This window comes from Papilio xuthus, unplaced genomic scaffold (assembly GCF_000836235.2).
Source record: "Papilio xuthus unplaced genomic scaffold, Pxut_1.1 DF827870.1, whole genome shotgun sequence".
Taxonomy (NCBI): Eukaryota; Metazoa; Arthropoda; class Insecta; order Lepidoptera; family Papilionidae; genus Papilio; species Papilio xuthus.
Genome location: NW_013530779.1, coordinates 1,264,449 through 1,288,073, shown reverse-complemented (window position 1 = coordinate 1,288,073; position 23,625 = coordinate 1,264,449). Strand labels below are relative to the sequence as shown.

At 32.8% G+C, this 23,625-nt stretch overlaps 1 protein-coding gene across 1 annotated transcript in view; it reads left to right on the top strand.

Annotated features, from left to right (window-relative positions):
- The window catches only part of LOC106115215 (EGF like, fibronectin type III and laminin G domains protein pikachurin), a 34,247-nt gene extending 12,828 nt beyond the window's left edge, over positions 1–21,419 (top strand). The window contains exons 4-16 of the mRNA XM_013308533.1: positions 3,680–3,881; positions 7,068–7,212; positions 9,268–9,445; positions 14,135–14,541; positions 14,848–14,925; positions 16,764–16,909; positions 17,161–17,434; positions 17,708–17,802; positions 17,986–18,342; positions 18,550–18,747; positions 18,988–19,074; positions 19,391–19,494; positions 19,756–21,419. Coding sequence (XP_013163987.1) covers positions 3,680–3,881; positions 7,068–7,212; positions 9,268–9,445; positions 14,135–14,541; positions 14,848–14,925; positions 16,764–16,909; positions 17,161–17,434; positions 17,708–17,802; positions 17,986–18,342; positions 18,550–18,747; positions 18,988–19,074; positions 19,391–19,494; positions 19,756–19,916 — 2,432 coding nt within the window. The 3' untranslated portion in view covers positions 19,917–21,419. The remainder of the gene's footprint in view (positions 1–3,679; positions 3,882–7,067; positions 7,213–9,267; positions 9,446–14,134; positions 14,542–14,847; positions 14,926–16,763; positions 16,910–17,160; positions 17,435–17,707; positions 17,803–17,985; positions 18,343–18,549; positions 18,748–18,987; positions 19,075–19,390; positions 19,495–19,755) is intronic.
- The last annotated feature ends 2,206 nt before the right edge of the window (positions 21,420–23,625 follow it).

Genomic DNA, 23,625 nt, shown 5'->3' with positions numbered 1-23,625 from the left:
ATATAATGAGGTGATAAAGCTTTACATATTATGTAACACGTCCCGCAAACTTCGTCTTACTGACGACGTGATTCGCATAACTATTTATACAATATATAAAGGCTTTTATGTATAATACATGTTCTAAATTAATTTACATAACATATTTGTTTTAGATAGAAATATATAATACATAGAACTCAAATAATCTAAATATATTTTGTTTTAAACGTATTGTTACTAAGACACCTAATATTATAAATGCTTATGGAAGTTTGTGACTACGTAAGTCTAAAACGACTTTACGGATCTAAATGTATAATTTGGATCAAAGATTACAGCATGATTACTCCGTTTTTTTTTTTTATTTTACAAACCCGAAGTCATTGATAGCTTGTTTAATATTAATTTGAAACAAACCTATAAAAGGCTTAAAAAAATTTACAAGTCAATTAAATCATTCTCGTTTGTAATCTGACATTTATCTTAACGACGCAAACTTTGTCGTTTAACTTGAATACAATTTGTAACACATACGTTACGTAACTTGAATCACAACTTGTGTTTACTTAGCCGCTTAAGTAAACATTCTCGTGACAAAACCGAGTGGCGAATGAACGATTTACTAATTACATACAACCTATTTCTGTGTTTCTGTTTAATATTTTCAAAGGATTACGTTTGACATGTATTTCAAAGGATTATCCTAGATAAATCGTCAACTATGTAAATGTTACTTGACTTAGAATTAAGGAATTTTGTTGTAGTAAGGAATGTGTTATGTCTAAGTAAAATATAAGAGAAATTATTGTATTCTACAATTTAGAGTGTCGATGGCTCATAGGTTAAGCATTTGAAATGTAATCTAAAAGTCCTGGGTTCTAATTCCTGCATATATTATGTTTTTTGATTTATTTACATCTTTATGTACATTAACCGAGGTTGATGCAACCTGCACATATCAGCAAAAATAAATTCAAACGCTGCTCGCCACTCGTCATGTTCCGTGAATGGCGAAAAGTGGATTGCGGGGTTTTGTTTCGCCAAATGAAGCTCCGTGGTTTCTGTCTATCAGGGTTTTCCATAAAATTACCTTAACACATTAACAAGGTCAATTCTAAAACATATTGTTAGGAAGAAAATCCGAAAACGTGGCAGTATATTGACCCAAAACTAGCTTTACTAAAATGTTGACGTTTGTGTCCCCTCACTTTTCATTCTGACACTTGACTTTGTAACGACAGCACGTCATTCGCGCCAAAGGTATCTTACTAATAATGTCAAAAAATATGTTTATTTATTTCTTAATATTTCAAGGAAACTGTACTCCAAGATATCACAAACGACTATATACTACTGATCTATGTACATTTGCTTTCCTTTTTGTGAAACTCCATCAGTTCGCTTCCCGCCGCTGCCGTAGCGAAGACCTCTCGATCTCACTTAACATAATTCAAGTACATTGCATTCTTACAGAACTCGATTTAGGGCTGCGACGATTTATAGTAAGCCCTCCTGCGTAAATAAGTAACCACTTTCATTTCGTACCAATTCAATTAGAAAACAACATTAGTCAATCGATTTTAGTATTCTATTTGTTTTTTTTTATTTTAGTTTAACTTTGAAGTTTTAGCATTTTTCTTTATTTTTCGATCACAAAATATCACTCATTTATAATATTTTAGTTAAAATACTTTGTAGACAATGGCAGTCAATCTTTTATACGTATATTTTCGTACCAAATTTTATTTGTATTGGTATTTTTTATAAGTAGTGACAACCCTAAGCTTTGAAACGGCAATAGAAAAGCCGCGGCAACTTTCCGTAGAGGCCTCTAGAGGCTCACTGCGATAGTTCCGTGTCTACGAACTTACAAGTTTAGGGTTATCATACAAAGGCAATAGTAATTTTGTACCAAATAGAAACGTTAACGTAAACTTTTATTGTTATAGTTTATAATGAATATTTTGTTACAGAGATAGTAGTTTAATTTTAATTGTATGTAAGGAATCTACGCTAACGCAATAAAGAAAAGTTTAAAAATTAGTAAATTTTTATCAAGACTAATGTTGTAGTATTGTTGGTTTCACTATCGCTTAAAGAATAGCGCAAGTGTGAATAGGACAGATGCGTAAGAGACGTCCGTGTACTTGCGCAGTCAAATAACGACTGACAAAAAAGAAGGCAATCTGTTTATTATTGTAAGAGTAAACTAATATTAAGAACTCTTTGTCATTGAGTAAAGAAGATTACATATATTTGTACTTTTCTATCTATTAAACCAAAGAAAACAAGGACAACAAATTTTAAAAAGTACGTAACTGTCGACCACGACAGCGTCTATGCGAAATAAAAAAAAAATAGTAGTCTGTGGTCTAAACTATGTTCATTTGAGATTATTTCAACCATTCTGGAGATATATTCAAACAAACATCTTATCCATCGAAACATTCCCATTTAAAATACTAGTAACATAGTACTACAGGCTTTAATATTAAAACTGCTATTTGAATGACATTGAATCGTTTAGTTTCCACAAAACCATTTACTCAGTTAACTTTAAACAATCTCGATTGTTAATATTAAGTGATATTATACTGATATTAATCCATTAAGAAGCATAGCTTACTGTCTCAGCTATTGCTACGTGCGATGTAATTACAAATCCACCGTACGTCATTTGTCTTCTTAATCCTTCGAATAACAAATTACACGACGACATCCCACTCGATAAATCCACATCAAATATGCTAGGTGTATACAAAGTGAGTTTTCGCTGCATAACATCTGTTAAAATGCCCTGTTTTTTAGTAAGTTTATTTTTTATTATACAAAAACTTTACTTAACAAATATATCGATTAGAAAGCAGTACTTAAAACCCACAGGATTTAAGTGTACTTACTGTTCACTAAGTGATAATCATTGTTTTAGATTTTCTTAAAAAAATAGCTTTCTCTTCGGATCTGTCTATACGTATTCATACTCTGTGTAAAATAAATTTTCTTCCGGTTATTTCTCTGTGCGGGAGCGTCGGTGGCTCAGTGGTCAAGCACTCGACTTGCAATCTGCAGGTCCTGGGTTCGAATCCCGCCATGTACCAATGTGTTTTTCGATTTCCTATTTACATAAGTACATTTATCCGACGTTCTTACGGTGAAGGAAAACATTGTGATGCAACCTGCACATATCTGAGAAGAAATTCAAAGATATGTGTGAAGTCAACCAACTCGCACTTGGCCAGCGTGGTTGACTATGGCCTAATCACCCTTAACTTAGGGTAGGCTCCGAGCCCCTCGGTGGGGACGTATAGTGAGCTGATGATGATGATTTCTCTGTGGTGATTGCGTAAAATTATGCGTAATGCAAGAGTTAAACCAAAAAATGTATTCCTTGATATTGACCATTCCAAAATCTGATTTACTTTTAATTAATTTCAAAAGGGTACGTTTGCATAGGTCCGTTCCTGGCTGACTGATTTTGATTTTTTTTAAGGTAAAAAGTAGTAGTAGTAAGTAGTACTCGTCATATTTTTTCCCATTTTGAATTCAAAACTTACAAGTAATGTATTTTATCCTCAGAATCAAACAGATTTATTTTTGTATATATTACAAGTTGAAAAGACTTTTGTTCTTCAAAATACAGAGCACGCCATCTAGTGGTTATAAATGTACTAGTATTAACACTAACGGTTTATTCCAGACATAAAAATCTCAACGCCTCGTTTCTCCGGCACATCGTGGGTGGCGCTGCACGCGCTGCGAGGCGCGTACAAACGCGTGCGATTACGTTTACGCGTGCGGCCTGAGCGCGCGCGCGGAATACTACTTCTCACCGGCGAACATGACGACCTCTCGGGGGACTATTTGGCACTACTACTAAGAAACGGACATTTGGAATTAAGGTAACTATGTTAATAATACATCCATATCGTCTTATTCACTCCCTTCTTGCATAGAATCCATCCATACTTTCTTTGATCTTCTATCTTTGTAATGGTAGGAACAAAATCCGACACTGTGCTGGTGTACTGGCGCAACACTAGCCTTACTAAAATATCGACGTTTATGTCCCCACACTAATTATTCTGACACTTGACTTTGTAATGAAAGCGCGCCATTCGCGCCAAAGGATTGTGATTAATAATGTCTAAAAGTACACACACATCAAATCTTATTACTTTCTTGTTTATGTTTTCATCTTTCCTTAAAATTATGTCCAAAATGAGTTAATCTCTTACTTATCATGTTCCGCATATGTCGAAAGCACCTTACTTACGTTCTTTGAAATTTTAAATTATCCTCTCTCTCTCTCTCTCTCTCTCCCTAGCTTGTATCCCACAAGGTGGTGGGGTCAACTTTCCCAATCCGTCTCTTCCACCTCGCTCTTGACATTTTAAATTAACCGTAGTACGATAATTATCATCCGATATTAAAAAGAGTTCTTTCATTTACGTGACATTATTTGCGATGTCAATTTTTATTAACAAATAATAAAATAAATATAAAGTCCTGACTTGAGAGCTGACTTGAGAGTACTCCGCATTCCGTGCTTGCTTCCCTTTGTGTAATGCAATTTGCGAGACAGCCTGCAGACAAATCTTTGCTTTTCTTTTTAATATGTTCTTACGACGGCGTTTAGTATTGAAGAGAGGACAAACTTTACAATGATTAAAAAAGAAACCGACGTATTATTATGAAATAAAAACTATTTAATAGCAATTCGTTAAAATATAATATTATACATGATTTTAAAGTTTGCAAAAGTATTGCGCAATTTGACTGTTGGTTAACGTAATTTTACTTAATTCGTGAAAAAAATCTATATTTAATAATGTTATTGGCGCTTTTTATTGCAATCAAGGACTCATTTGTATGACACTAGCTACCGTCCCTAGCGATTACGTGCGCGGGGAATTAAAAAAAACTTAACTAGTAGCCGATATGTTCATCTCTAGACTATGCCTCCACATTTTACATTTATGCCAAATTGCAGCGAGATCCATATAGCCGTTTTGGAGATATCTTCTAACAAACCTCCATCCATCCAAACATTCACATTTATAATATTGGTAAGATTTAACATTATATAAGGAAATAAGGTGGAATATATTATACAAAATATTTCAAACAAAATAAAACATTCCAGAGCAAAGGGAGCTCGTTTGAATTGCACAAAGCGACACTTACGCTGGCAAATAAAAGCAATCGGAGCCATCTAGTGAACGTTTATTTGTCAAAACAAACGTTATCTAACGAAACAAAACTCCATTGTTCATTTTTTTAATGTACGACAGTTTGTAATAAAGTAAAATATCAAATAACAATACGTCCTGAATTTACATTAATTACGAATTTATTTCTTTTCTATTTTATTTTGTGTCTACATTCTTACACTTTTATCTTTCCTAGTGTTTATAAATTGTTTTTTTTAAATTCATTTCTATGTTTTCAAGTTATATAAGTCTCTCATAATATATTTATAATGTAATTTTAAAGTACATTTTGGTTTAGCTTATCTTCCGCCCGCACAGCGCCTGCACTAATTAACTAGCAACAATAAGCTCCCACTGGCTTTGCAGTGATTAAATATAAGGCACATACTGTTATCTATATTCCATATAAGTGCAATTATTATTTATCCGAGAGACAAATTTTGCGTGTCTCTATGTTTTTATGTATGTCTGTTTGTATGAATGTAATTGTAAAGACCTAGAGCCTAAATGGCTGAACTAATTTTGACAAGTGATATGACATATTCGTCGTCTTCCTTCGAGTGTAATAGTATACAAAAAATTGTGAAAAAAAAGAATCCAAATCTCATTCATCATAAATTTCATTTTTAAATCTACTTTTTTTGTTATTCTCGAGTATATCCTTTTTGATCTTTTACCAGGCGCTTTGAAAGAAAAGTTCAAGGCATAAAGCATCCAAATGCTTTCAACAAAGAAATTTCTTTATAGAGACAGAATTCCTATAACTAGCCACAGCCTAATTAGTAACTTAGTACTAAATCTAGTAACCTTCTAGTATCCTCCTTGACATAATTCTATAAAGGGCTTAATATTAAATGGCTAGGAATATTTTGCAGTATTAAATCCCTCTACACTCTAGTACAAGTACTTGTCTATTGCAGAATTAATTAACTATTCGACGTAGGCTCAGCACTTAGGGTTGTCAATTGCAAGCCAACGTAAATTAAAATGTTAAATCCCGTTTATCGAATGACATCATTATCATTGTTCCTAGGTAAACTATTTAATTTTATTCTCAATTAAAACGAGAACTATATAATAAATCGATAGCTTTGCCTTGATGTTTAAAGAATGTAAATAAATTTCATTTGCCTGATTTAAAGTCTGAAATTTAAACCGTGATTTCCCTTCATTAAATTTATGTATTTTGTTTAGTAATGAAGTTCCGCACAATTTATTTAAAAAATATTTCGTGTGACAGCCCTATCTTTTACCATGCATCCTGTAATTTAACAGCATACTTGAGTTATTATGCGCAATAGAACTCTTCAATTTTAATATTAACAACAAATTTTGATATTAAAATTTAATAAAATGGAGTGTCTGTATGTAACATTGTATTTCTTCAATATTATTTATATTGGACAAAGAAATACCAATATTCTAAATTTATGTCTATCTGTCTATGTGTCTGTCTGCAAGACCGAGCTTAAGGAGTAATCTTCAAAACGACTGGACCGATTTCGGAACTTTGCCGAGAAGGTTTGATGCACGCGAACATACAGGTTACGTTTTTTAATTCTGCACTAACGAAGCGGGCGATCGCTGGTTAATTAATAAATTGTTTTGTTTTAAATTTAACATGTTTAATGGAGGATCGTATTAACGAGAACAATTTTACATTTACATTTAAAATGAACGTTAAAATCATTCAATTATAAGAACATTTAAATTGTTGTACTCGTTAAATATTCATTAACGCATCACCGGCAACGTTTAATGCAGTAAATAAATTAAGTTACGGGCAATCCTTTTAAGATTAATTTTAACGTTTACATCGTTACCTCTCTGTATTACGGGCTTGAGTAGTGTTATTACATCGATGTAATATTACAGATTTGACTGCGGCAGCGGCGCTGGAATCCTTCGCTCACCGGAGCCAATACGTCTGGGAAGATGGAACACGGTGTCCGTGTACCGGCATCGCTGGGACGCCTGGCTTAGACTAAATAACGGCAAACGAGTCCGTGGACGATCTAAGGTTAGCTTAAACTTAAGGATAGATTAAGCTAAGGTTAGTTATAGCAATTATTAGATATTGTAAACAGTCGAAGACGTGACATTTCGATGAGTCGCTTTACGTACAGAATGCAATCAGCCTCCTTAATAAAGTGCATTCGTTTCGAAATTCAAAAGTGGAAGTTCAAGAACTTACAATAATATTTGATAAGTCACGTAATTGTCACGTCAATTCCATTTTTTATTGAACTTCGTTATGGAAAAGCTTCGGAGCGAATGCACTTTGTCTATGGAGGCAGATCGAAAACTTGACATAGCATATGTCAAAACATGATCGATCGTGAATATGAAGCGAATTTAATTCCTTTGCTGTACGACCAATGTTATTATCATCAAGGAAAATATCGTGATAAAATCTCCATAAATCTGTAAAGAAATTGATAATCAAGCAAGCCGTTCTAGGCCAGCATGATTGTTTAAGACCTAGTCTCCGTAGATTAGAGTAGGCTCTAGCTCTTTGGGAATAATATCAATGCTATAAAAAGCTATAAAAGTTGTATAAAATTTTATGTATAAGAATAAAATTAAACAAAAATTCTACGTCACTTTTTCGTTCGCGTCGTCAAAGTTTTCACCTGTAATATTACCGCTTCCCTCGTGAATTATACATTTCCTTGCCTAATTAAATTTTAATTGGCCCCCGATCCTTGCCGTTTCAAAACGTTTCACAAATTACGTTATACGTTCGCACAATTACAAAAGATGAGATGTTTTCTTTGTGTATTTTACTTGGATTTACATTTATTAATCTTACTCTCATTATAAAGTAGCTGTCGCCCGAGACTCCTTCCGCGTGGATATATAAAAAAACTTTTTTAGCCTATGTGTTCTTTTAGAACACAGTGTTCTATACGTATGCCAAATTTAATCGAGATCCGTTCAGCCGTTCTAGAGATATCTTCAAACACTCGTCCATCTAAACATTCGCATTTATAATATTAGTAAGTTAAATAAAAAGCAGCTCTTCAAGGCATAAATTCTAAAAAAAAAAGAATAAATAGTATCCTATGTCCGCCTCCTGGCTCTAAGCTACCTTCTCACCAATTTTCAGCCATATCGGTAAAGCCGTTCTTGAGTTATAAATAGTGTAACTAACACGACTTTCTTTTATATATAGATAAGATGCGAATATTTGGATGGATGTTTGTTAGAAGGTATCTCCAGAACGGCTGCACGGATCTCGCTGAAATTTGATGTAGAACATAGTGTGGAAGAACACATAATTACGTTCTTTTTTAATTCCACGCCGATGGAGTCAGTCTTAGGTTATCGAGTTAAAAGATTAAAAAAAAGCAAAAAACAGAAATCATTGGTATAAATGTATACGAACATTTCAAGTACATTTATATTTTTTCTACCAAAAAAATCCATCCAAATTATTTGAAGTGATCCTTAATAAAATAAAAAGAATAAAAGGAAAGGCGTGAAAATATACCTTTTTGTGTAATTCCCAAAGAAAACCAGTTTTGTTTTACGTTTAAGTGAGGCTCGTTCATTAAAGGAGTTACGTCTAAAAGGGTAACTAATGAGCCGTTTTTAACTACGGCACAAGACAAAGGCTGTAGCGGAAGCGAGAGCGATTTCAATACTAAACCTCTTGTTTACGATGACAATGAAATTTTAACGTGAAAAATTACCTATTTAATTATGACAAAATTAGCTGTCGCCCTTGACCCCGTCTGCACGGAATTAAAAAAAGACTTAATTAGTAGCCTATATGTTCTTCCGTACTATGTTCTACATCTATACCAAATTTCAGCGAGATCTGTTGAGCCGTTCTGAAGATACCTCCAAATATTCCCATCTATAATAAATATTAGTAAGATTGCAATTGACATTAAACAAATGATATTAAAATAATTTTATCAAAGTTAAGGAAAAGAAAATGCGACTTACAATCTTTACTAAACAGCACTATTTCTTCACAAAGGAATAAACCAACATTTCTTGGCCTCTCCTTTCTGTTACTTCCATCAAAATTGTCTAATGGAAATTGAACTGTATTTTATGTTCTTAGGGTCTATTCTCCCGGATGACGTTCCGTGAACCAGTATGGGTCGGCGGCGCTGGCAACACAACTGGGCTTCAGAACAAACTGAGTCTTTCAGAAGGTCTGCTCGGCTGTGTAGACTTTCTGAGAATAAATGGCGACACATACAGATTAATGAAAGACGCAATCTCCACACAAGATATTGGTGAGTAACTACACTAACGCGACACTTAACCATGGTTTCTGAGACCAAAATATCTGTATAAAACATATTGTCATCCCTGTCATTGTCTGACAAAATAGAGAACAATATGCTTTAAACGGGGATATTGGTCTCAGAAACTCACTGCTTGACATTAAGTCACTAACCGTGGGTTCCCGAGACCTAAATTTCTATGTAAAACATATTACATACAATCATAAATAAAAATTCATCTTAGCAATTATTCTGTTTACCATATTTTTTTTTCGACATTGATTTAAAAAACGTAGGAAATTCATACGATTAGTTTTATGAAGTTAAAAAGAAGTAATTAAAAATAACATACGCTTTTTATTACTTAATAAAATTTAATTTGAACTTCTTATGAAAATTATACTTCTAGATATTTTTTATTACAAAATTTAACGTAACATTTCTCTTAAAAGCTGTACTTAAAATAAAGTTACAAAATTATTTTCACACCATAAAACCTTCATTTAGTGGGACTAAAGTTATATATAGCTTAGGCCAATTTTTGATAATATGATATACAAAATTCATAGTCTAATAAGATAGCAAATGGTCCGGTCGGTCATTGCCTTAACGATGGGTCTTTTACGAAAAATTGCGCGACTCAACCAAAACCGCGCGGGTGGTCCAATTTATAAGCGAAGCGATATTTATATAAACTACATAGCGTGGATGTAAATTCGTCTGTCTATTACATGTTAAAGAATAAACGACTAACCATTTTTTTCTGAGACTAACATCTCTGTATAAACATCGTCATCCCTATCTTTCATCTCTGACAAAACAGAGATAACAATATGAGAGATGGCAATTGTTGTCTTGGAAACTCACGGGTAAAAGATTATGATATAATTTGAGTAAAACTGGTAAAACTTCGAGATAAAATCTTGTACTACACAGTGTGCGTGTAGATAGAATAATGTTTGGAAGACGTCAAAGGAATTAATTGGAATGAAAGTGACACAACAATTCATTATGCAATTATTTTAAAACCACATACGTGCTGTCAATCCAAACGACGTTTCACAAATTTATATCTCTATTTAAATTTATTGACCTTTCCATCTGGGTGTTAGATTTACAATCAGCTAGTTCTAACAGAAAAATAGTGTTAGAATTTCCAATACTTACGTCTAACGTAGACGTAAGTATTTTCTAGCACAAAGCGTCTAAAACGATTCCAATCATTTTATAGAGAACTTGTGAAGCTTGCGATTGAGTTTAAAACGTTCCATTTTATTCTACGAACACTTTCGACTTGTACGTCAAAATTTACGCGAGAAATGTATTTTTTAATATTTTAAAATTTCTTGCTATACTATATCAAATGTTTAAATTACTTGATTGGCTAGCAAATATTATATGCTTTTAGATTTATTTCCATATTCAATGATTTGAGTAAACATGTTATACCATTTTCCATTTCATTTGAAATGCACACAAACCATTTCAATTTCCATTTGTAAATAAAATCATTAATCAAATAGTCTAATATCAAGCACCTAACAGTATGTGCTGAAATTCAACATAAATATATTTATATAATTATTTATGAATAGGAAATTATTAAATAACTTTTATGGTCGTGTAGAGGCGAGGTAAATAAAACAACCCTAAGCACCTGAGACGGTACTAAAGGCGGGCAGCAACTCTCTCTAAATTAAGATTTACAGCCCACGTTAGCGAGTAATAAGTTTTTTAACCTTCGTCTAAGCAGCATTTCATAGCAATGGAATTTTAATACATATACTTGCTCATTAAAATGCCACCTAATTTCCTAATAAAGTCTTGTATGTAGTAGTGACTTGACGAATAACCATAGCAATTAAAAAAATCAAATCGACTGATGTCAAGCTCAATGAATGATACTTCTGCATTCGAAATTGGTTAAGCCGTTCATCTAATCTACGCGTTTAATCGAAAAACTTATATCAAATACCATAATACTAACACTTCAAATGACACCCTTATCAGCTCAACAAATATATCTCATATTTTTTGGTTTATTTGATTTTTGTTGAATCAAAAAGAAATAATATTATTTATGCACAAATTGATGCATTTTAAGTTAATACCAAGCGCAATGAATCAAACGTTCAGTCCAGACATCTTTGCAGTAAATCAACGAAAAACTTTAGCTTCATTCGGATTCAGAACGTTGCATTCGGCAAACAATGTGACGGGCGCCATGTTTGCGCGGGAAATGCATTGTCAAACGACGAGGCGTGGCAATCGAGGGCGACGACATTTAAAAAAATTGCATTCTATCAACAAACCCTATTTTCCAATTCTATGCGTTTGTATGCGAGGACTTTTTACAATTATAGCGAATAAAATGCTGTCCCATAATAATTCTTACAAGCTAAACAAATTAATAAAAACAGAACGGAGAGATTTGTAATTTATGGCTGCATGACAAGTAACAATGTTGTATCCATTTAAATATTTGTTAAATTGCTAGAAGCTTTTATTTCTTTAGAATTTCCAAACAATCTATGAGGAGGAACCGATAACAGCCAAGTAAGGATAATTCATGTCTCAAAGGAGGCATTACCCGTATTAAATCTCAAAGAGTAAACGTGTTCCGAAGTAGTTTCAGCCCCTCCGAAAAAATTTTCTTACATTTGTAAAAAATCTTATTCCATAGTACCTCTTTCATTGTTGCATTTAAAACCTCCGTGGTGATTGACCAGAAGATTCAAAAGTAAAACGGTTTTAAAACCGTAGAACATTTTGAAAACTCTTATAACGATCCGTTTGATGTTGCCAACATGAAGAATATAACACAATGAGAGAAGTAGCGCAATAAACGCGCTCAAAGCACTGAATATTCCAGCGTTGTGTTCTCTGAATCACACAAAAGTAAACTGAAAGCGACACATTTCTGGAATATAATATCACCGTGAAGTATTTTACAATTTACAATATTTAACTGTTAATATAAATGTATATTTTATGAACGAAGTTTTATACCCTTTAAGTAAGTTTTAAATTTTTAGTCCAATCGATTTTGAACACTGTCATTTGATTCTTTTCCTTGAGGATGTGATAGATGATATTGAAGGCTTATTGTTCTTTTTGTTGATTACTAGCTGTCGCCCGCAACACCGTCAGCGGGGAAATTAAAAAAAACTGGTGGTGGTGTTCTTCCAGACTATGTTCTACATCTATGCCAAATTTCAACGAGATCCATACAGCCGTTCTGGAGACACATTCAAACAAACATCCTTCCATTCATCTGAACTTTCACATTTATAATATTAGTAAGATTATAGTCTCCTTTTGTGATGAATTATTTAACATTGTCTGATAACTAGTTCATTCCTTATAGAGTAACAAATGACCACTAATTCCGACGCTTCTACAATCTTGTGACGTATTCCGCTCACGTTTTCAACAAATGAAGAGAAATGTGAGAATTTCTGCGTGGTCTAACTGATGATAGTGTTTCATAAGTAAATCTCTGCGAATTATAATTATTATTCACCTTAGTTGATTATATAGAGTAAAAATAATTTTGTATTTTCAATATACAAAATTAATTCAAATCATTACATTTATTACATTATACCCCCCCCCCTCCCCTTCCCCCCCCGCCTAAATATCAGTCAAGCCATTTATGAAAAAAGAACGTACACAATAGTTCTACAAATCCTTAAAAACATTACCAATCCAACTTTATCTATCCTTTATATGCTTTGACAATTTCTTTTTCATGACATTTTGTTTACAAAAAAATATGTGAATTACCAATCGTAATAAATTACTAACAAGTAACAAGTGACAAAGAGATAGTTGCATTTTTGAAATATGTAGTTTCAAGTAAATTCGCTTATAACTTGGACCATACGCAAACGTTGAAATATGTTGGTATAAATCAGATGTGGCCGAGTTAGGGAACGCCGGACGCATATATAACACTTTTGTTGTGTAAATATAAAAATTTCCATGGACAGACATATCTATATATATTCACTATGATGAATGAAAGAGACGGCTATATGTTTTTAAACCAGTAATCAGACATTAGAAACCCACGGTAATGATAGTAAGGAATAAATTAGTCCCTATCTAATGCAATAAACGAAATTAAATATCTGAACCAACATCAACTCACTATACGGCCCCACTGAGGGGCTCTGTGCCTAGCCTAAGTTACGGGTGACTAGGCCATAGTCAACCGCGCTAGCCTAGTGCGAGAAAAATACACATTGTTACACAGTGGGATTCGAACCCAGGACCTGCCAGCCACCGACAGTGGTAGAGCCCGCTTTAACATCTTCGGACGAATCGGCTCGGCTCGCCCGGTAAAATACCACGACCACAAAGAAGACAGGCGTGAAGTGGAAGCTATTCCGCGTTTCGTCTGATGAGTATGCGTCCCGGAGATCCTCTTTCCCTTCCCACCCTTTTCTCAAAGGATGGGAAGTGGAGGTGGACTTTCCGGATGAGAGGATGCATGGAAGGGGAAAATATTTTCTTTCCGTGCATCCTCTCCTCCGTCGATTAAAGGTAGGAAACGCATATGCAATTGCGTATGTCTATGGGCAACGATTACTTCGCTATTTCAGCGATTTCAAGTGGCCGCTCGCTCGTTTGCCACCTTATGATATAAAAAAAACCGACACTCCCTATATCTCAATCGTTATTTCTTCTCAACAGCGGAATGCGCACCAACTTTAGCACCTTGGAAACCGTACAAAGAAGAGACTACAAGTGAAATTGTACATCACAAGCATTCAGATAACCACGCAATATATGATATCAATGATATTGTACATTTTGAAGACAACGATATTGTTATGAGAGACGCAAAAACAACAGACGAAGAAAACAAAATGGACAACTCACTTGATATGTTCAAACATTACGATTATAAAAAAGTGAACATTCTTGATGTTGATAATGATTCGAAAGATGTTAAAGTTAACGGTGATGAAGTTAAAAATGATGAAGTAAAAGGTGAAGAGAAATGTGAATGTGAACATGGCGGTGGCTGCGTAGGTGGAGTGTGTTTATGTCCTTTAGGATACGCCGGTGTTAAATGTGAAATAACATTAGATCTAAAGGTATGTACATTTCTAGACATCATAATTTCCTATATTTTAAAATAGCTTTAACCCGAAACTCCGTCCTTGCGGACTTAAAAATAACTTAATTTGTAGCCTACACGTTCCTCCAGACTATGTTCTACATCTATGCCAAATTTCAACTAGATTTGTTGAGTCGTTCCGGAGATACCTTTAAAGAAACATCCATCCAACTATATAATCACATTTAACTCAATGTAGCTAATCTTTTTAACCTTAACCTTTTTTTAACGTTATATGTCTATCTATGTTATCTATTTGATATTTTACTATTGTATATTGCAGGTTCCTCGCTTCAATGGCTCGTCCTACCTTCGTCTGCCGAGTCTTGGTAACTCTGCGCAGTCATGGCTCGATATACAGGTATTTTATTTTGTCTTCTTTATTTTTATTCATCGTTAAAAAAAAACTTCGTACATATACCTAACTTATGTTCTAAATATAATTGTTAAACTCTTCAGTTGTAATTACTTAATTTCAAAAATGTGCATTATTTTGTCATTCGCATAAACAATCTTAGTAATTCCTGTTTCCCGTTGAGCCGATCAACCCGTACGCCGATTGGTCCAACGGGAAATAACTTTTCTATTTGATTGGCAATTAAAATAAACCGTAAAAGGGTCGTTGACCAAATTCCTTAGCAGGTTGAGGTAAATTTCCACAATTAGGTCAATCGATATAACGCCCTTTGTATGTAAATGTAGAGCTGAAAGATATGCTTACCTTTGATAACTTCATTATGGTCTTACAAATGTGTCAATGGTACACTCATAGTAACTAAGGGACTCCCTAAGTGTAGATTATTATTACTACTGATATAGCAATTAGTAATACTTTACTAAAATAAAAGATAGTATTTAATATAATTGTTTATGTTTGACACAGAGTCATTAAATGGTCACTGAGTGTGTGTTTCTGATACCAAAAACTCCCATTTAAAAAATAAATCATTAACAAAAGAAAGATAGCATTTAAATATATTATCTCTCTTGTTAAAGATAATGACAGGGATGACGATATTTATATCGAGATTTCGGTCTCAGAATTCAACGGTAAATCCCTTAGTACAGATATACTGACGTAGTTTGGAAGTTATTCAGGAAAATCTAACACTAAGCAACTAATAACTATTTAAATTAAACATAAAATGAAATTAAAATAAGGTATAGATTATTTTTCTATTACACTAATATTATAAAGAAAGAAAGATTTGTAGTTTTATATGTAACGAATAAACTTAAAATGTGCTGGACATATACATATAATATCGTTAAAAGATTGTTATCTTTGTTACTTTCAATAAGATATATAAGTAATTCAAAATTACGAGTTAATTTTCCGACAAATACGCGGAGAAACTTTGTTCCCGTTTCAAAGTTCACATCTTGGAATCGATTAAGATAGGATGAAATTAAACATATCATCATCAACCTGCCCTTATCCCTATCGAGGGTCGGCACAGTATGTACTCCTCCATACATCTCTACCAGCCGTTATATCCGAGTCTGCCCCCTTCTTACGCATATCCTCTTTCACACAGTCATTCCATACTTTTTTTTACCCTACCCTTGTAGCCATCCACATTCAATCTCATTACATTTTTGCTTTTATCATCATGAAATTAAAAATATGTTCTATTATATTTAATATGATTTGCGCTCAGAATCATCTAATATAATGAAGCAGACATTCAGTGTTGATTTGTTATACTAAATCTATACTTAGAGACAACCTTGATGATCATCTTTAATCTATTTGGTTTAAAACCGATCTAGATTGTTATAGCAATGGAAATGCTTCATCTATAAAGGATGATCGAATTTCTACACCTTTCTACGAAAAAAAATAATTAATACAATTTTTCGAGCTATGTCAAAAACGAATATAATTTACGGCAGTATATTTCTAAATTCTTGAAATTTACGTAATTCTAAACTAATTATTAATGGCTATACCAACGTATTGTCGTGCTGTCACTAGATTTAGTATGTATAGAGCTTTTCAATGTATTCGGTGGCTCAAGGTCAAGTGTGCGTTGCGCGTTCCTCTCCCCCCGCATGCGTTTACTATCCGCTACACCTAGCATTGTGTTCTGTGCAGCGACTCGATGGAACTTCCGAGCCGAGAAGATATTTGAATAACATAATACATTCATGTAATTTTTTAATTGTTGTCGTAACGTATAATATTTCTACTTCCAGATAACATTAAAGCCGACAAGTGGAGATGGTTTAGTGCTATACGACTCACAGCGGCAGAGCGGCGACGGAGATTTCTTCTCGTTGCATCTCAGAGATTATTTCGTTGAGTTTGCATTTGATCTGGGATCGGGGATAGCACTTGTCAGGTAATAATCATACTCGTATTTTAATTATGAATTACATTTTACAACGTACAAAAAGGTACGTTACAAAGAGAAGCACTAAATGAAATATTTTTGTAAGTATGATGACGAAAAGATAAAAATTATTTTCAATTTAGTTTATACATAGGATGTTTTGTTTTCCGAACTATATTTTTGTTTATTTAACTTGTTAATACTGCTTACTTAAGATTTTGATTATGACATGTTACAAAGTGTATCCATACAAATTCCAGATCAGCGTATCCATTAGAAGGCAACGCGTGGCACAAGATATCCGTCAGTCGGTCGGGACGTCGCGCGTCACTGCGCGTGCGGCCCACCGACATGACGCCGCGCCTGGTGTCGGGGCCGACAGCGCGCCAGGTGACGGACACGACGCGCTCGGTGACGTCACACGGCGCGGCGCGGCGACTGACACTGACGCAGCCGATGTTGTTGGGAGGCGCGCCGCATCCGTTGCCGCCGAGGTTGGCGCTCAAGTCATCTTTCAGTGGTTGCGTCGCACAGGTATTTTATTTCAGCTATTCTAACTAATGGTTGCTCATTATACTAAATTCTACTATAATTCATATTTTAATAAATGTAACTAATATTATAAATAGGAATATTTAGATGGATAAGTGGATATCTGTTTAAAGGTATATTGACCAGAATTGCTTAACAGATCTCGATGAAATTTGGAATATGGCAAGATGGTGCCGAGGGCAACCGCTATATAAAACTTTACACACTCCTTCTCTGCTTCTCCGCGTATTAATATGATTTTTGTTTTGTTTCCAGCTGGTAATCAACGATGAAGAGTTATCTGTGGTATCTTCAGCTCTCGGTGGAGTCAACGTCGACAACTGCGACGATCCGAAGAATAATTCTTGCTTGTAAGTTACAATGTAACTTTATTCTCTATACGAATAGCAGATATAATTTACAAAGTTTTTTTTTTTTTGGTGGCAGTAGCGTCATTAAAATTGGATGCTTGACGAACCCTTTGCTATTGATTTGGTAAGATAAATCTGAACAAACAGACTATTTAATCTAAATCATATAAAAATCTTTTCCAGAGACAAGAACCTATGCAAAGAATCAATACAACCATTCCATTATTTGAATATATCCGAAAACGAGATCCATCACTCCATAGTCGCGAAGAAAGGATTCAAATTAAAATATCACAAAGTAAAATCGAAGAAACATCATCATGCTGAGAAATACAAGAAATATTTAGCTAAAAACCAGTATATTCAGAACGATGAGCCGGTAGACAATGTACCAACAGACGGGCCTTACGATGGTCAGACGTACATGCAAGTTAAATATTTAAATGGTAACGAAATTAATTGGGGAGATACAAATTCATATCCAAGTTTCACCGGCATAGATAGTTTCATACATATTGATGATGAAGAAACTATGAAAAGGTAAGTTTACAATATATTACTAGTAATAAATAAAATATTAATTTATGTGTGTGTGATTTTGAACATCCTGTAGTTACATTAAGAATAATTGGTGACTTTTCTCCTCTTGAACATCAAAACCTGTATCTGTCTCTCTCACACTCATCCACTCCTACTCTTTCTATATCTTTCATTCTTTTAGTGTTTGTATAATGCTATCTCTTTCAGACTGGTGAGCTACAGTCTGGACATCAACGTGCGGTTCCGCGCGCAGACACCGCACGGCCTGCTCGTGTGGACTGGCCGCGCCCGCACGCGTGACCCCACTGAACCCAGTGACCCACGTGACCCACGTGACCCCAGTGACACACATCACAACGGAGACTTCCTCTCCCTAGCCATAGAGAACTCCGTGCTAGTGTTCAGGTATATTAATTAAATGACTAAATAAAAAATCAAATAATGTTTGAAATTTTAATGTAGCATATATTCAAAGAAAATATATTTAAGCCACCTCAATCTTTTAATTATTTTTACTAATATTGTTATAACATATATCCAGAACAGATAAACAGATCTCGCTGAAATTAAATAAACGCATAGGTTACTTAATTTTTTTTATTCTTCGCGAATGAAAGCTACTAATATAAAAATGTAATTTTGCAGATACGATTTGGGCAGCGGAGAAGTGGTAATTATAGCAAATCATACAAAAGTGGACGACGGCTTGTGGCACCGGGCACGCGCTACAAGGTCAGCTCTATACATTTTTTAATTGACCGCTCCTACGCATACTGTCATAACCCAAAAAAAAACGTTTTTTTCATGAAGCCATTGCATCGAGTCTCTGTTAATAACATAAAAGTGTTTCTAAGTTAAAACTGTCCATTTAATATCATATGACTTAAGCAAAATATTAAAATTTTGATTTTAAGAATATGAACATTTTTACCAATGTTTGTTCAAAAACCATAAAGTCATTATACTGTAAAAGGTGTAGAATGAATATACGTTCAAATTTCATAATGTATAAATGATTAAGAATTATTTTAAATAACTTTTTGACCAGGAACCGTCAAGCGGGTGTGCTAGAAGTGGACGGACTGGGTTCCGTCGGTAAGATATCGCCCGGGAAACTCAAACAGCTTAACACTGAGAATGGACTCTATATAGGTGAGGTTTTACCCAACACACAGGAGGGCAATGTTCTTGGCTTTAATTTTTTCATTATGATTTCACATCGACATATTTCCTTTTAAAATTAACGATTACTTTTTTAAATAAACATCTTTGTAGCACTTAATGAGCAGTGAATGCAAGAATTTGACACTAAACATCTATGAAATGTAAATAAATCAATGTTAAAACTTAACAGACAATTTACATCTTATATTTAGTATTAAAATAATTACGAACATTCATTTTTTATTTCAGGAGGGTTGCCATCAATAGAATTGAACACGATGGGAAAATATAAAAGTGGTTTAATAGGATGCGTGTCGCAAATATCATTGAGTGGAGATTTTGATATACCACTATCATTGTCAAAACTTCCTCACACAATCACAAACAACGTGGGGAGATGCGTTCCATAGTAAAAGATGATTTAAATGAACACGAGTTCATTTAAATAATCCAAAATAAGTTCATTTTATACGAGCAAAGTTCATTTATTTTATCTATGAAATGTAGAATTTGTGTGCAAATGTTAGATTGTATTTAATTTCTAAGTGCATTTAATTTTTATACGAAAAATAATTTAAATTTAAAGAGTTTTGTAACTCTAATAACATATCAAATTAACATCGGTGGCAATAACACTACAATATGTCATTTGATAAATGGTGTTGCCATAAAAATGAACTACCAATACCTAGTCAATTTAGATTATAAGTAATATTAACAGTCCTTATGTCCTTTCTGTAATTTTTACGATTTCCTTCAATATCTTTTTTTTTGTTATCTTTTTTCCATGAGAATGGATAAAGTTTTCGAAGTGCTTTACTATCTAGTAAATATGAAAAGAACTAATTGTAATGTTATACTAAAATATAGTTGTACAAGTACGTTTGCACGCGTAATCATTTCAGGCCAGGGTCGGATTAGAAAAATACAAAAAAATGTCTTATGAATGTATAAATCGTTTTATGACTCGAATTTAATTCTTACCTAAATGAATTAGTTAAAAAACAAAGACTAAAATTAAATAACACAATTATATCAAAAATTGGTCAAAGTAAAATATGTAATTGCTAACTTTTGAGAATCCTTCTGGGACGCCAATTTAATCTATTGATACTACGTTGCTGTATAAAATTATTTATATGTACTATGAAGTTCATAATCCGGCCCTGCATACTAAATTAGTTAATGGAATAGATGCAATTTGTTACAAGAGTGTTTATAAATATAATTAATGTATACTTAGCGTTTGTATATGAGAATGTTTTCATATGGACGTGGTTTAGAGTTACGTAATTAGATACTGATACAATAGTATTTGTGTATTGAATTGAGCTTTTATATTAAGGTTCAAAGTGTTGCCAGGTGAATACAAAAGTATAATTTGTTGAATTTATCTTCTAGTCTCTGTCTTAAAGAAGCTGTAAAACCGTAAAGTTTTATTTATATGTACATAATTTATGTACTAAACCGGTATATACGTATATGAAAAATAAAAAATTAAGACAAAAATATTTCAGGGAGCAGAAATGCACTTTACTTTTTACAATTTTCAAACCCTTTTTTATTCATAATCAATTTAAAGTATGTATTTACTAGAATTTAAACGCAAAAAGCTAACTTTTTAAAATTATTCTTTAAACTAAATTGCCATTTAAATCTTACAGAATCACCTGGCAACACAGGCCGTCACATTTTTATTATTTCTCTGCCGACCGCTGATTTGCATTGCTTGAAGTTTCCAACACAAACGTTTGAGCACGGCGTAGTCATTGTTATAGAGTATATTTATCCAGTAGAATAATGAAATGCTTAAAATCATGTGAAATGAGCAAAAACAACTTTAAGTTTTACCAAAGAGTACCAATCTTATCGACTTTGTAAGTTTTTTTGAAAAATTCTCCAAATTATTCCAATTCCCTATTAGATTTATTCTAAAATTCTTTTATATTGCTGTATATAAACAAAAAAAAAAGTATTTTCTTTACAAATTGTCGTGATAACAATTTAATACTCGTAAATATTTTTTTCCTTTTTTGTTTTTCGTCCTATGCTTTAATAATATCATATTTGAATCTTCTCATACTTTGAATAAAAAATTGGACCAAGGTCGATATTTTACTTTTTACTTCAAAATTAAATTGTTTATATTTAATTTTTTACTATCTTTTTAAATACTATCGTTCTAATCGTTTTACAAATAGCTTCGTATTTGAATAGCCTACAGCTTCCCTATTTATTACAATACAGCCCATGTATGTAATATTATTAAATGGGTACCTACGCATAACGTTGTAACTTTTTTTAAACAAAATTATATGATATTCGACCTTTTCTATCTTTAATAGAATATCTTATCGAAATACATTGCTAAATTGGTCTTTTTGAAAAATTGAATTTTTTGAGTTACGACGCTACGCGTAGGAGCCTTTTGTCTAAGTATGAATCCCTTCCATTGGGTTTTCATTTACAATTCCACACCAATCATTTCTGTCAATTAAATGTTTCACAGGGTTTTAAATTATTTATTATAATTATAATAAAACATATCTATAATGATTTTTTTCTACAAAATATTTCTTAACACAATTTATAAATTTACATTTTGTCAATGCCTATCGATCATTTGACCTTTGTGTTGCCATACTGTTATTTAACAAAATAACCTAGAAAATGTTATATACAAAAAAATGCTTTTGTATATTAATTTAAGTTGACTATATTAATTATAACAAGGTAATAATTTGCATTTAAACCTTTTCCTGTAATTTTAAGCACCTTTTTTACTTTTCATTGATTACGGCGTTAAAAAAATATAAGCTCTCAAATTACAAAACAGACGACAAAAACAACGATTTGTATAATGAACCAATTTACTATATCCGTAGCTACATTATATGTATTTTATTTACTTGATTTTGACTCAGCAAATATATTTATATACATAGGAAGGCTCTTACAAACAATATCTTGTTATTATATCTTATTCTTTTTCTAATCAGAGTTTTTCGACTGCCAAATTGTATAATAATATTTGCGTGTTTTAGCCGTGATAAAAAATAGCTACTAAACTTATAAACAATGATATGTAATTAACCTAAGATTAATTTTATAATGCAAAGAATGTGATATTTTATATTTGCCTGAATTTTCTATAGTTCGTGTTGCCTTTAGATGTAAAATTACATTTACGACGGTTTTGTAAAAACAATTCTCTTTCACTTTGCAAGAAAAAAAGATAAGATTTTCTTTGTAGAGGTTAGTCGGCAGTTGCCTTTAAATATGTGTCTGAACTGCTTTTTGCTTTTTTCAACAATAGGTTTGCATTTTGCCTAGTCATATACGACTTTGTTTTATAATAAGAGCCTTTCTATATAAAAGTTATAGATTTTTTTCATTAAATATACTTACATAGATCTACAAATAGCTTGATCTAGCGTTAGTTTTGTATGTGAAACCTGTCCGATGTATTATACGCCGTTATTTGTACAAAATTATAACAATAAAAAAAAATAATGCATTTTATTATTAAAACCTTTGTAAAATCGTATAAAAGATAACGTTGTCTCTGTTTTTTTAAGCATGTATGTATTTTAGATTTCACTGTATTATTTTGCCAGCAATCTCCAATTGTATGAGTTAATAACTTCAGGCAAAAAGCGAAAACACTTAAAACGATTACTTGTGTCAAAAGCGCCTTTCCATTGTGTTGTTGCAATTTTACGAAACGTTATAATCATAGGAGCTACAAATTGAAAATATTTAAATGACGTTCTTTAAGAAATTAAAAGGAGGAGGTAAAGTTTACATTATTATTCTATTTTATTATTAATAAGTTATAAACATTTATTAAATTCAATGAGTCACAAGATAATTAATATTGTAAATAAAAATGTCCGGCGTACTTCCCGCGTAAAACCCCTCAGAGACCGCAATATTTGTCACACTATGACTTCATGTTGCCATTTAAGAAAATTATATATTACAATAATTAATGCTAAATTTTAGCTATTTTCAAGAGTTTTAAAGTTAAACCTTTGATAAACATAATTGAACAATTTCTATCCTTAATTTTTTCTACGTATTCATCAAATTTTCGCATGTGCTATACAAATGTCTTGC